This window comes from Ceratina calcarata, unplaced genomic scaffold (assembly GCF_001652005.2).
Source record: "Ceratina calcarata isolate Rehan_Ccalc_2016 unplaced genomic scaffold, ASM165200v1 scaffold321.2, whole genome shotgun sequence".
Classification (NCBI taxonomy): Eukaryota; Metazoa; Arthropoda; class Insecta; order Hymenoptera; family Apidae; genus Ceratina; species Ceratina calcarata.
In genome coordinates this window covers 744,513-756,458 of record NW_017154760.1, presented here as the reverse complement: position 1 = coordinate 756,458, position 11,946 = coordinate 744,513, and the positions used below count along the sequence as shown (strand labels likewise).

Here is an 11,946-nt window from a genome sequence, read left to right as displayed (position 1 = left end):
TTATTATTATTATTATTATTACTATTATTATTTAATAATAAAGCCCCCATTGGACGGATCTCGTTCGTGCCACTAATTAATTAAATACTCCATTAATTAATTGATTGATTGATTTCAGGGCACGATATTCAGGACGAATTAATTAATGAGCGGCGATCATTTAACGAAGGCACGGTGTTTTATGTATAAATTATCTTCGGAAATTCTTACTGATGGCTCTTGCTCAGTAAATGCGAGTTGAACTGGTAGAGGTTACAGCACTGCTCGCCACAGATGTTGCACTTCCACGGATTACTCTCGCTGTGGCATCCCTTGTGAAGGAAGTAGAGAGTTTGATCGGGGAAGGTGATCCTGCAGTGGGCGCATTGGAGACCGATGATGGTCCTTTGGTCCGGTCTGGTCGAACTCGGCGGCTCGCCTCTCGAGTGGACACTCGAATTCGAACCACTGTTACCTGGGAATTATTCGTTAATGGATCAAATCTATTGTTTAAATTCAGTCGTTGATAGGTCTGTTATTAATGGGCGGATTCAGTTCGTTCACGGCTGAAATTAAAGCTTGAACTCTTTACTTTAATCCTTCGATATCTGAGAATTTTACGTAAATCGACTTCTAGGGAAAGAAAATTGACTCTGAATCCTCGTACAATTTTAAAGATTCTATCCTAATGAATAATATTATTAAACTTGAATCGTTGATAACTTCGTTAATAAAGAACCGATTTAGTTCGTCTGTGGCTCAAATTAAACCTCGAACCTCTTTACTTTATCCGAGTTTTTCTTCGAAATCTCGATAAAACGCTTCCCAAGCCATTACCATTATTATTGTTGTTGTTATTGTTGTTATTGTTCCCAGAGCCGGAGGAGAGCTTCCGCCTTAGATCGTCTCTGAGCAGCGATTTCAGCGGCGACACTTTGATCAATGATGGCAAAGGGAGATTGCTAGAAGTCGCGCCGTTCTCTTCAGTTCCATTACTGTTCGGCTCTTGTTTTATTGGTATCAACGATATCGAAGGGGTAATCGCCTCCTCGCTACCCCCGAGGCTCCTTAAAACAAAACCAACCTCGATTCACAATCGAACTCTATCTTTTAATACTGATTGATCATTTCGTTAAGAACCTGTGCACACTGCTGCTGTTCACAGTCAGCTGATGGTGACTGCTGCTAGGAGCGTTATTACTATTACTGTCAGCGCTCTGGGGACTGTTCGGACTGTCCCCGTTTAGAGGAGTAGGACTGGAGCTCCTCTGGCCACCGGCGCCGCCGCTCGTTTGTTCCGGATAAGGTATTGAGATCTCGATATGAGGCGTTAAGAAATGCATCGGTGGCGTCGCGTTGTCCGCGGAACGATTACCACCGCCCGTGCTATCTCCACTATCTGACAGAGGTGCAGATGAAGGCATGGCTTCCACGGACGTGCAGCTATTCAGCAGAGAGGCCGAGGTGTTCGGGCCGGGGTTGTCTAAATCGATACCGTGCCTGGCACATTCGAATTACGATCAATTTTAATAATAATGGGACGATTTTGCTAATTCTGAGCTCTGATTAAAGCGTGAAATTTGGAATTTAACGAAGTTTCTCTTCGAAATTTTAATAAAGGCTGAAAATCGACCGTTCAATAAAATGTTGTCTACTTAAATGGCACTTGTACCTGTTGAAAAAGTGTAGCCTGAGGCACTTCATCGTCGCAGCCCTGTAATTGCACAACGGGCAAGACTTGACCATGTCGTGTTGGCCCACGTGTTCGTTTTGAAAGTGCGCCCTCATCGCGATCTGTCGTTGAAAACCTCGGTTGCAGATCGGGCAGTGGTACGGCAGGGTCTTTGAGTGCGTGGTGAAATGCTCCGCGAGATGATCCTTGCGGAAGAAACGCTTCTGGCAAACCCGGCATTCGTACGGCTTGACGCCGGTGTGCCTCATCTAAGAACAAGTCTGTTATCATTAAACGCGAATCGGAATCATTTTTAAGCGCTGCCGATGACGAGATTGGTAATGGACCTTGTGCCGCCTCATGTTGGCTCCGTTCGAGAACTGCATGTTACAGACGTCGCATTCGAATATCTTGCGATGGGATGAGCGTATCCCGGTGTGATTGTCCTCGCCGTCGGCGTCATTTTCCGTTTCCTGGTTACCTTCGGACGTGATTATCACGTTGCCTTCTGTGTGCTCCACGGAATTCGCTAAGCATTGTTCCTGATGAGCGCAAAACGCCGTCTTGTTTATCGTCTCGTAGTTCTCACAACGCTCGCACCTGCGAATTAATATATATTCCATTGTAATTATTGTACTACTTGGTTCTTTAATTATTGTTAACGAACCGGTTAAGATAGCTTACTGAAACTTGATAAACACTTAAATAGGAACCTTATGAAGGTTCTTTATAAATTTCAACGACTTCCCTTCATTAGAACCAAAGTTTTTGCCATTTGAACTGACAAACGGGAATTAGAATAGAAATCACTTTTATATTAAGTATATTTTTATAAATAACTGTATGAATATCGAAGATAGCTTTATGAAACTTGAAAGAACCTTCGATAGAACCTTCTCGTAGATTTCACTCAAGTTTCATTGAATCCCCTTGATTATAACGAAAGTTATTGCAATTTGAAATCAGGAATCATTATTAACCGTTTGAGTCCCAAGGGGTATTGAAAAAACACTCAGTCAACAATCCCGAACAGCGCGACCGCGCTTTCTCTAAATGAATACTGAGATTTTTCGACACAAAATCTGAAGAGCGCGATCGCGCTGCTTGGGACTCAAACGGTTAACAATAAAATAATACACATACAACTTGGTCTTACAACTATAATTTCTACACTGATAAATATATCTTAATGAAACTTTGTACACACTTAGATAAAGCCTTCCTACAAGTATTGCCCAAGTTTCATTAAATTCCCTTTAGTAGAACGAAAGTTATTCCAATTTAAAGTGAAGAGCTTAAGTACAATAAACCTCATGGAACGATCAAGTTAACCTGAAGGCAGGAACAGCCCCATCGCCGCTGTCATAATTAGTATTCAAGGCAGCCTCGTTATCACCATCCAAACAGTTATCGTCGTTGTCCCTCGACGCATCCCGGTGCGAACACGAGTGGGAGTCTACCTCATTTTCCCCGCCGCCGGCGTCAACTCCATCTGACATGTTATTTGGCCCAGCGTCCAACACCGGCTCTCCTTTTTAACGCACATTCATCATCAGCTACCTACAAACATACAAACATTCTCTTAATCCTGGAACCAAAGAAAGGAATGGGAAAGATTTCCATTCAGAAGATGACCATCAAGCTGGTCGTAGTTCAATGGGAATTACCGACCTAATTTCATTGCTAATTCGAGTTACGTTCTATTAAGAAATTAGTTAGAGTCTGAAACGCATTTGGCAACGATTCACAAGAATCTCTCGTTGATCTACAGGAATTCTAACCTCGAGAAGTCAAAATCGATCACGAAGTTGAATTAAAGGTCAGATCACCTATTGTCGTACGATTTCCATTAAGAATGATGCTCGAGATTTTAGTTAACGACCCGATAAGATATAACTGAAGGATCTTCGAGAAGATTTGATAGAAAATCCGTCTGTTTACCTGTCAGTCTCCATTGAGCCGCGGACTGTTGGCCAATCTGCCAGCAGAGGAGGACGGACGAGTACGATTTAAATAGAGACGGAGAACGCGGACGGCAGCGAGTGCAGTGCACTTTGTCCCAGTTTTCGTTCGAAAACGGAGGAAGGGGAGGTCTCTCTTTTTCCTCGTGACGTAGTTCTCGCATACAGAGCGCAACCTAATAATCTTGCCTAACCTCCAACGCTCCTTGTCGAACGAATTCAATGCATGTCCTCGACGCTTCCACGGTTTATTGCTGATCGACGATCAACTTCAAATCACCGAACTGTTGATCGACAGGGAAATAATAAATAAAACGGGCCACCGTTTTGCGAACTGGACCGAATGGAACGAACACACCCTCTCTCTCACTCATGCGTTACGCGACACGCTTCACTCATCCGTTCGATTCGAGGGATCTATGATGGCGGCACGCTTCGATAATCGATTCACCGATCGACAGTTTTCAACATGTCGTTTGTTTAGGATGGATAAATAACCGTAGATTTCATTTATTTATATAATACATCGTTTATTTGTCGATAATTTAAATAAGGAACAGTGGATTTTATATTTATTTCGCTCTTAATGAACGTTTGATCTGTAAGAAGTGGAAATCTAATTTAAACAGTTCGATCTTCATGCAAGCGCGACGTCCTGAGAGGTAAAATTTAAATTATAGAAGTTGAAACGAAAATGATTAATGTAGATGATTACTACTGATTACGAAAAAAAGATTAGATGAGCCGTAGAAAGCCCGAAGCGTAGCATTCTCATAATTCGCGCGTTACGCGACTTCACTTCGTTCGATCCAAAATGGCAGCACATTTCGATTTTCGATCGCCGATCGATAGTTTTCAACATGTCCGTTTAGGAAGCAACAGATTCATTTTATAATACACTGTTTATTTATTGAAAATTTAAATAAGGAACAGTAGATTTTATATTAATTTCGTTCTTGATGCAAGTTTGATTCCTAAAAAGTGGAAATCAGATTTAAACCGTTCGCTTTTAGTGCAAGTGCGACGCCCTGAGGGTTGAAATTTGTACCTCGTCGAATTTAAAAAATTGAAACGAAAATGGTTAATATAGAAGATTACGAAAAAGAATTGAAGGAGATGTGCGAGAAAGCCCGAGGAGCAGGATTCTCCCAATCGCAAGTTGACGAGGCACTGAACCACAGTTTTGCTATTGTGCAAAAGAGGAATCGAAACAATTCTTATTGGATTAAATATATGCTCTTTGCAAGTTTCTTAATGTTTCTATGTCTCTTTGTGGGAATTGGATACGATAGGAAGTATCTAATGACAACAGTTCAAAGGAACTTGCAAAATTTCATATACCCTGGCTTAAAATTATGGAGGATTTTGGCTTTGTCCGTGATTCACAATTACCCTTCTTTATCAGGTAAAATTCCATTATTCCACCAAGCGGATTAAATAAATGTCATAAAACTGGTATCCAATCGTTAATCCATTGATTTTAGAATTGTACGATGAATGGTGTTTAATAGAGAATCCATTATTCTATGTTAACGAAATGGACTGCGGGCCCTGCAGCATAGTCAACTTCGTCCCAGATTTGATGAACCACTCAATCTCCAGGTCGTTCGATCCTGGGATTCCTTACTGCAAGACAGAAGACTTCACCGAATTGCAAATGAACGATATTAGAAGGTTGATTCAGGAGAATCAAGGAGTATTCGAAAGGAATGCGCATAAGGTGGTTTCCAACAATCGAACTTACAGGTATTTCTTAATTTTCTGTGCCACTGACAATAAGATACAGACCCTGGGACTTTCATATGATTTCAGGACTATAAACGATTTGATGCAAATGGGAGATTCTTCGATGGAAAGGAGAAATCATATCGGTTGGAGAATAAATCGTATGGAGCCGGCTAGGATCGTGCGTGAACTGTTCCCAAGGCCAAGGGAAACGCCGTTATGGTTCGAACAGAGCATAGAGAGATTCATTCTGTTCGACGAAGCCGAATCTCCGGCGTACTCGTTGGTAAATAACGACAATGACGTCGAGTTCGTTTATCGATCAAAGGATTTGATGATTAATCGATTTGGTAGCCTGCCACGGAGTGTGCGAACGTGATGGTCAGGGTAGCGGCAGGCACGAGGCTGATTAGGATCATTGCGAGCCCCGAGTGTCATTCGTCTTGCGAACCGAAGACGGTTTTATTATCTCCAGGGAAGATTCGTAAGTTACCTCGATTCTTTACTGTCTCAATATTTCGCGGGTTTCTTTCCTCACCGATTCTGACGAATGAAATTTAATGAAAAACTTCAGAGACCTCTTACCATTTCCACAGTACACGTTTGAACGTTTTCTATCCGCAATTAATATATTTAAATGATATTTAATTAAACAGTGTGGTACAACTGGTGGTACTGGCGACCGGTAAGCCTGCCCGGTGGCGTTGACCCAATGAGCCTTACGATAACTTACATCGCGTCCTTCTGCTAATTCATGCGCAAGGTAAACAAAACTTTGAGCTTGGCAGCAAAATTAAATTGTCCTAACAACAGTAATTAAATAGAACTCCTTAATCGAACTTCTGCCGCAGCTTCCGTTTGAAGAGCACCGGCAGCAGCGAAAGAAGCGCGAACAAGCATAGAACGCCGACGCTGTTCCAGGACCAAGCGTCAGCGGACGAGGTCAAATTTTGCAGGGTCTGTCCCGCTTGAATTGCGACAAAGGATGGCGGCGCCACGCCGAAGAACGTGCCGACGGCGAATGGAAACAGAGGCACTCCAATTATCGGGCTCGCCAGGTTTATGAACCAGTTAGGCAGCAGCGGAGTCATTCGTAGGAACAGCATGTAGTTCAGCAGGTGATCTTTGTGCTTCCTCACGGCCAGAGTCCACTCCTTCGCTTTCTCTGGGAAATATTTGAAGAGGAGCTTCCGACCTAGTAAAGAGGAGAGCAAGTAGCACAGGGAGGCTCCTACCGCACTACAGCTGCAGACTAATGCCAGGGCAATTGGGAATGGAAAGAGGAAACCTGAAAGGATCGACAAGAAAATCGAACCTGGAATTGCAAACGTCTGCAAGCTGAGATTCGTAGTTAAGGATTTCCATCAAAGATTAAGCATTCGACGTTTCCACTTTTGATAGAGCTTTCTTCGAAGGATACAATATATAAGTGATGAACAATCCAGCAAGCACTTGGAAATAATACAGATCCTTGTATCGTCCAAGTATCCTGCCCAATGTCTTAGCCTCCTCTATGTGGAACGGCAGTTTCATGTGCTGACGTTCATCTCTGCAAGTTGTATTAGGCTTAATCAAATTCATTCAGAAGGTAAACACAGAACAATGTAGTCTACATACTCGGTCAGCTCTGGGAAACTTGCGTATACATAGATTAATGCTGAGAGTGAGGCTATGAAGATCACAGTCACTGTGAACAATGCCCTCCTTGTCGATGGCTCAGTACATGCTGAAAATAAAGTAAAAACGAATTTATTTACTTAATAGTAACCGTTGATTAAGGTAACGAAATATTTGAAATAATGTTCTTTTAATAAGAACTGTCAAGTAAACGAGGTTAGGTTTTGCAAGCTGCGCTACAAGAAATACAATTGAAAATCGATGAACAATATTTTCGATTGAAATCGTTGACTGACCACGCGATCACGTTAATATCGTGTTAAATCATGAAATACGAGCGAGCAAACGCAGCGAACGCGAGTCAGCGATTTCACGATTCTTTTTCCACTCTTCCATTTCGTTTAAACGCACGTCATTCTACTGTACTATATTTATGATTGTGTCACGCTACCGGCATTTTGTTGTTTTATCTTAGACTCGGCTTCCATAATAAACAATTTCGTTGCAATAATATATACGACACGATTCGTCGTGTGCACGAATCGATCGAATGCACGCACGCACGCTGCTGACGCACGCAAACTCGGACTCGTGCTTTTTAATACGGTGGGTCGGACAGTTTTTGTTAATAAAATACTTGAAATGATTATTTTGCGCTTTCGATCGATAGTTTCGTTTAATTCTCTTCACTAAATGTTTTACGTTAAGTTCTCTTCATTAAAAGTTTCGTTTAATTCTCTTCATTGAATATTTAAAGTGGTATAAGGGTACTTCGATCATAGCGCCGTGCGTTGACGAACGGTGAAACGTAAAACCAGGGATCTCGTAACTTTACGTGCACGGCTCGCTTCCCCTCTTTTTCGCCCGTATTTCGATCCCCACTACTATTCCCCTCATGCCTGCTCATGCGCGTTCGCGAAGCTCTCCGCAGCGCTACCGTGAAAATCACTGCATACCCCCACCAACTATTGGTCCCCACCATGGTCGCGTCGTCCCCACTTTCCGCTTGCACGTAAAGTTACGAGATCCCTGCGTAAAACTCAGGTTTCAGATTTGCGGGCCATGCCAAGAGCTTCCCATTGACACCGCAGTGGCGTTTTCAGTTGCGCGCATGCGTGCCGTACAATCGCATAAAATAAAATGTACAGTACAGTAGTGAGGAAAAGAAATGGTGTACGCGCAGCGTCTCCTCGTATCGTATGCCGTTTCGCCTTGCAGTGAATCTAAATAAGAGTAATTAAACGCGATAAACATTGCCGCTTACGGTTCGAATTAGCAATCGGTGCGGAACAAGCAGGAAGACAGGCGCTGGCAGTTCGCGAATCTCGGTCACAAGTGCATCCGGGTTAACGATACTCTCTAAACAAAAAAATCGAAATTGTTTACTCCTGTCGATTACTTTCAAGCCTCAAGCATGACAGAGGAGCACCGGTTGCCGTCGGATTCTGACGAGGACGATGAGGACTATGTGCCTGAGGCAGTGGACAGTGTTTCAGAGGCAGAATCCGAAGGTGAGGCCGAGAGCGATCCCGAGGCGGGGAATGCGGACGTCGGAAACAAAAACAAATGTCGGTCAAAGCATAAACGGAAGACTAAAAGGAGAAGAGTCGAGATAAAATCAGCAGATGATGATGTTAGGAAAGAGGAAGACAAGAAGCTTACAGAGGAGGAAGAGAAGAAAAGGGCTGATTCCCTCTGGGCAGACTTCATGAAGGATACAGGTAAAGACTTAAAAACCAGCATAGATTCAATAGAATTTATGTTAAATTTCTTCTATATTAAAGGTACAGCAGCCGGGGCCAGTCTGCAGGCTCCTACCAAGCAAATGAATGATTCCAAACCAGAGGAGAAGGTGAAAATCACCAAAGTGTTTGAGTTTGCCGGTGAGGAAGTGAAAGTCGAGAAGGAAGTATCAATAAACTCAATGGAGGCAATGAGATCGCCGCGGCTGGAAAAAGTAGAAAGCCTAGGGCAGTCGACGAGAGGCAGAGGCGTGAAACGCGGCGGGATCTCGTCTATACTTGGACAGCTTGGTAAACGAGCGAAGATCAGCACTCTGGAGAAGTCAAAACTGGACTGGGACAATTACAAGAAGCAGGAGAACCTCGAAGAGGAGATCAGCACTCATAATAAGGGGAAAGGTGGTTACTTGGAGCGTCAGGACTTTCTGCAGAGGGCAGATCTTCGCCAGTTCGAAATCGAGAAACAAATGCGCACCGCCAGCAGGCGTAGCAATCGGTGAATCGGCGAGGAAGCGAGAGAGAAAAAAAGAGACTACGATCATTCCAATCGACGATATAGACTTTGACGCTTGTAGGACATTATATTTTCGTTTCACTGCCTCCGATCTTCGTTTCGTTAATAAAGTATTTTGTAAGGGAACCTGATTGTAAAATAGAACACGAGTTTTATTAGAATTTAAGGCAGCAGCACGCTCTCTCTCTCTCTCTCTCTCTGTTTGTGTTTCAACCGTGGAATTTCACTCGCCGTCCCTGGAATTATTTACAAACAATAGGTAACTTCGTTAATTACTCGTACATTTTACGTTTCATTTTACCGAATTATTTCTAAGAGAGATTTTGGAGCAACATCTTCGAACGGGACACGTCCTACAGGGTCTCCTTTCAGAGTCGTTATTCCTTTTACCGCATCCTGGCCTGTAAAACGACAATTAAATAGAATTCGTTTAATCGCTGGATCATTTATTATTGATTGTATTAGCTTTTGGCATCTGGTAAAAGGATTCTTGAGGCCGTGGATCTTTTTACGCAGATTGGACAGTCCCCTAGCGAATATGTTCCTCCTACAAATCGTGGGAATGTCTGTTTTAATCGTTGAGATTCTATCTTTGAAGAGCATCATTTTTATACTGACTTCGATCTTGCCGGCTTGCAACGGCAGACGCGAACCTCACTTCCCCTTTTCTTTTTCTTTGACAAACAGAAAATTAAGATTGAGTCGATACATACCAAGTGTCAATAGTCATTCCTCTAGCTTCAACAATTTTTTCTCAAAAACTATGGAGGCTATGTATATGATTCCTGAATATGTTCCAGATGTAGCATTCCTCTAGTTTTATGAATTTCAGCTTCCTATCATAAATACCTCCGATTTTATAACTATCCATATATAACATGATTTTGATATTGTCATTTCTTAAGATTTCAAGGTTTATGAATTTTTTTTTCAAAAACCATCGAGGCTATTTAAATAATTACTGGACATATTCCAGATATAGTATTCTTATAGCTTCAGGAATTTTCACAACCTCCTATCTTCGATACTTTTCTCTCTACATTTATTTATACGAAATGCAATTTTAATATTGTGACTCAATAAGGTCGCAAACTTTGCGTGTTTTTCTCTCAGAAACTATTGAAGCTATTTAAGTGATTCTAAGATGTCTCCTAGATATATACCAATCCTCTAGCTTAATCAATTCGTTCACCTCCCTTAGATATCAGACGAATTACTTTATTTTTCGCGCAACAGCACTCGTCGTATTTAGCGAGGATGGTGCATTTGGAAGGGCACTTGCAGCGTTTCTTCACGGTCAATGTGGAGCTCCCCTTCCGCACACAGACGCAGAGCCCGCTACTCGCCTGAGTCTTCTTCTTTTTCTTCGTGCAACGAGTCCTGCAAGGGGACCCGAAACGCGACGACCGACAGGGCGATTGTACGCACCGGGAACGTTTCCTAGGCTTCCTACGGGTTTCGCACGCCTCCCCGCAGTGGCAGGACCTCTTCCTTGATCCCCGACACGGGGATTTCGATCTAAAACATTTATGCTCAGAATTCTCACTATGATACTGTTTTTATAAGTGGACAATGCTTGATTCAAATTTCATTTTACAACCCTTGGGTGTAGCAAAGTTTCAAAGAGGAACTTGGTTAGAGAGTTCAAGCTTTAATTTCAGTAGTGAACAAACTGAATCGGACCATCATTAACGAAGTTATTAACGATCGCAGTCGAACAATTTTTCTGATCTGACCTATCAAGCTTTAATTTCAAAACACATTTATTTTGTCTCTAGAGTTCTAACTAGTAGCGATATCTCACTGCGATACTATTTTTCTAAGTAGACTAGGTTTAATTCAAATTTGATGTTCAACCCTTAGGAGTCGGTTCGAAGAAGGAATCGGGGAAAGTAGAGAGTCCAAGTTTTTATTAACGATTGAAGTCGAGCAATGGTTCTGTATCAAGCTTTGATTTCATTTACCGTAGTCTCGGGGTCGACGTCGCGCAGTCCACAGTCGCCTGACACTTCTTGCTAAGTAAGCAGCAAATCTCGTTTAATTTTCAATAATAAGCGAATACGCCTATTTTCTAAGGATTCTCTTTACTTTCTACAGGCTCTGCGATGTACCCTGGCCTTCTTCTCGGTAGACTTGCTTTTCGTCCTCCTCTTCGTACCCTTCGACGTGCTCGCTGAACACGGTCTAAGAGAAACATCATTCCCAGTAAGTTTAATTACCCTTGTCATTATCGAACTGCAAGAACCTTGCTCGCTGTTGATTCGCCGGGCAAACTGGATCCTGGCATCTAGCCATATCTGTCGTTCCTCCCACGGTTCCCTATTCTACCTTTACTCGTTGTTATCATTGCGTAACAGCCCGTACACCTTCCCATTAATTCCAATTGCCATCGCGATTCATCATGATTAACAAATTTTAATGAAGGATTCTAATCGTGGATTTGATCCCCCTTAAACATTTTATTAAACTTGTCACCGATCAATTCTCGAATTCTCTTGTGTACAAATTCATTTGCAACGAAGATCGCCGATGTTAATTGATTCCGCGAATATGTCAGCGGCTGCAGAACAATTCATAAAAATCGGATGTGTACATAATTTTAGGAATATTGCGAGCCTGTTAAAAGAATTGAATTCTTATGTCAGAATGACAGAATTTTGATTTCATTTATGAAACAATATGAATGCAACAATGACAGAATTTTGTAATTTTGTATAATTCTTAATACATGATTTA

At 42.2% G+C, this 11,946-nt stretch overlaps 5 protein-coding genes across 9 annotated transcripts in view; 2 read left to right on the top strand and 3 right to left on the bottom strand.

The window, feature by feature from the left end:
- Positions 1–6: 6 nt before the first annotated feature.
- LOC108624608 (zinc finger protein Pegasus) lies at positions 7–4,007 on the bottom strand. Its single transcript, XM_018024011.2, has 7 exons — positions 3,593–4,007; positions 2,984–3,211; positions 1,999–2,251; positions 1,652–1,920; positions 1,120–1,479; positions 817–1,046; positions 7–454 (listed from the first exon to the last, which is right to left on the bottom strand). Exons 2-7 carry the CDS (start codon positions 3,148–3,150, stop codon positions 207–209), a joined length of 1,527 nt encoding a protein of 508 aa, XP_017879500.1. The 5' UTR covers positions 3,151–3,211; positions 3,593–4,007; the 3' UTR covers positions 7–206.
- A 365-nt stretch (positions 4,008–4,372) lies between these two features.
- LOC108624689 (uncharacterized) lies at positions 4,373–6,273 on the top strand. The gene is made up of 6 exons (XM_026813283.1): positions 4,373–5,017; positions 5,097–5,358; positions 5,425–5,623; positions 5,692–5,821; positions 5,994–6,100; positions 6,189–6,273. The coding sequence occupies exons 1-5, from the start codon at positions 4,690–4,692 to the stop codon at positions 6,086–6,088; spliced, it is 1,014 nt and encodes a 337-aa protein (XP_026669084.1). The 5' UTR covers positions 4,373–4,689; the 3' UTR covers positions 6,089–6,100; positions 6,189–6,273.
- Positions 5,946–7,813, bottom strand: stas (Transmembrane protein stas). The gene is made up of 4 exons (XM_018024164.2): positions 7,406–7,813; positions 6,955–7,063; positions 6,758–6,886; positions 5,946–6,675 (listed from the first exon to the last, which is right to left on the bottom strand). The coding sequence occupies exons 1-4, from the start codon at positions 7,440–7,442 to the stop codon at positions 6,168–6,170; spliced, it is 783 nt and encodes a 260-aa protein (XP_017879653.1). The 5' UTR covers positions 7,443–7,813; the 3' UTR covers positions 5,946–6,167.
- Positions 7,814–7,921: 108 nt separating this feature from the next.
- Yeti (yeti) overlaps positions 7,922–11,946 on the top strand; it is a 6,324-nt gene continuing 2,299 nt past the window's right edge. For 2 of the 5 annotated variants that reach the window (XM_026813284.1, XM_026813285.1), the window contains exons 1-2: positions 7,922–11,229; positions 11,308–11,415. In XM_026813284.1, coding sequence (XP_026669085.1) covers positions 8,369–9,196 — 828 coding nt within the window. In that variant the 5' untranslated portion in view covers positions 7,922–8,368 and the 3' untranslated portion in view covers positions 9,197–11,229; positions 11,308–11,415. The remainder of the gene's footprint in view (positions 11,230–11,307; positions 11,416–11,946) is intronic. The other 3 variants (XM_026813287.1, XM_026813286.1, XM_018024153.2) reach the window with 3 other exon arrangements.
- LOC108624686 (uncharacterized) lies at positions 10,379–11,505 on the bottom strand. Its single transcript, XM_026813232.1, has 4 exons — positions 11,430–11,505; positions 11,322–11,383; positions 11,175–11,242; positions 10,379–10,728 (listed from the first exon to the last, which is right to left on the bottom strand). The coding sequence occupies exons 1-4, from the start codon at positions 11,503–11,505 to the stop codon at positions 10,386–10,388; spliced, it is 549 nt and encodes a 182-aa protein (XP_026669033.1). The 3' UTR covers positions 10,379–10,385.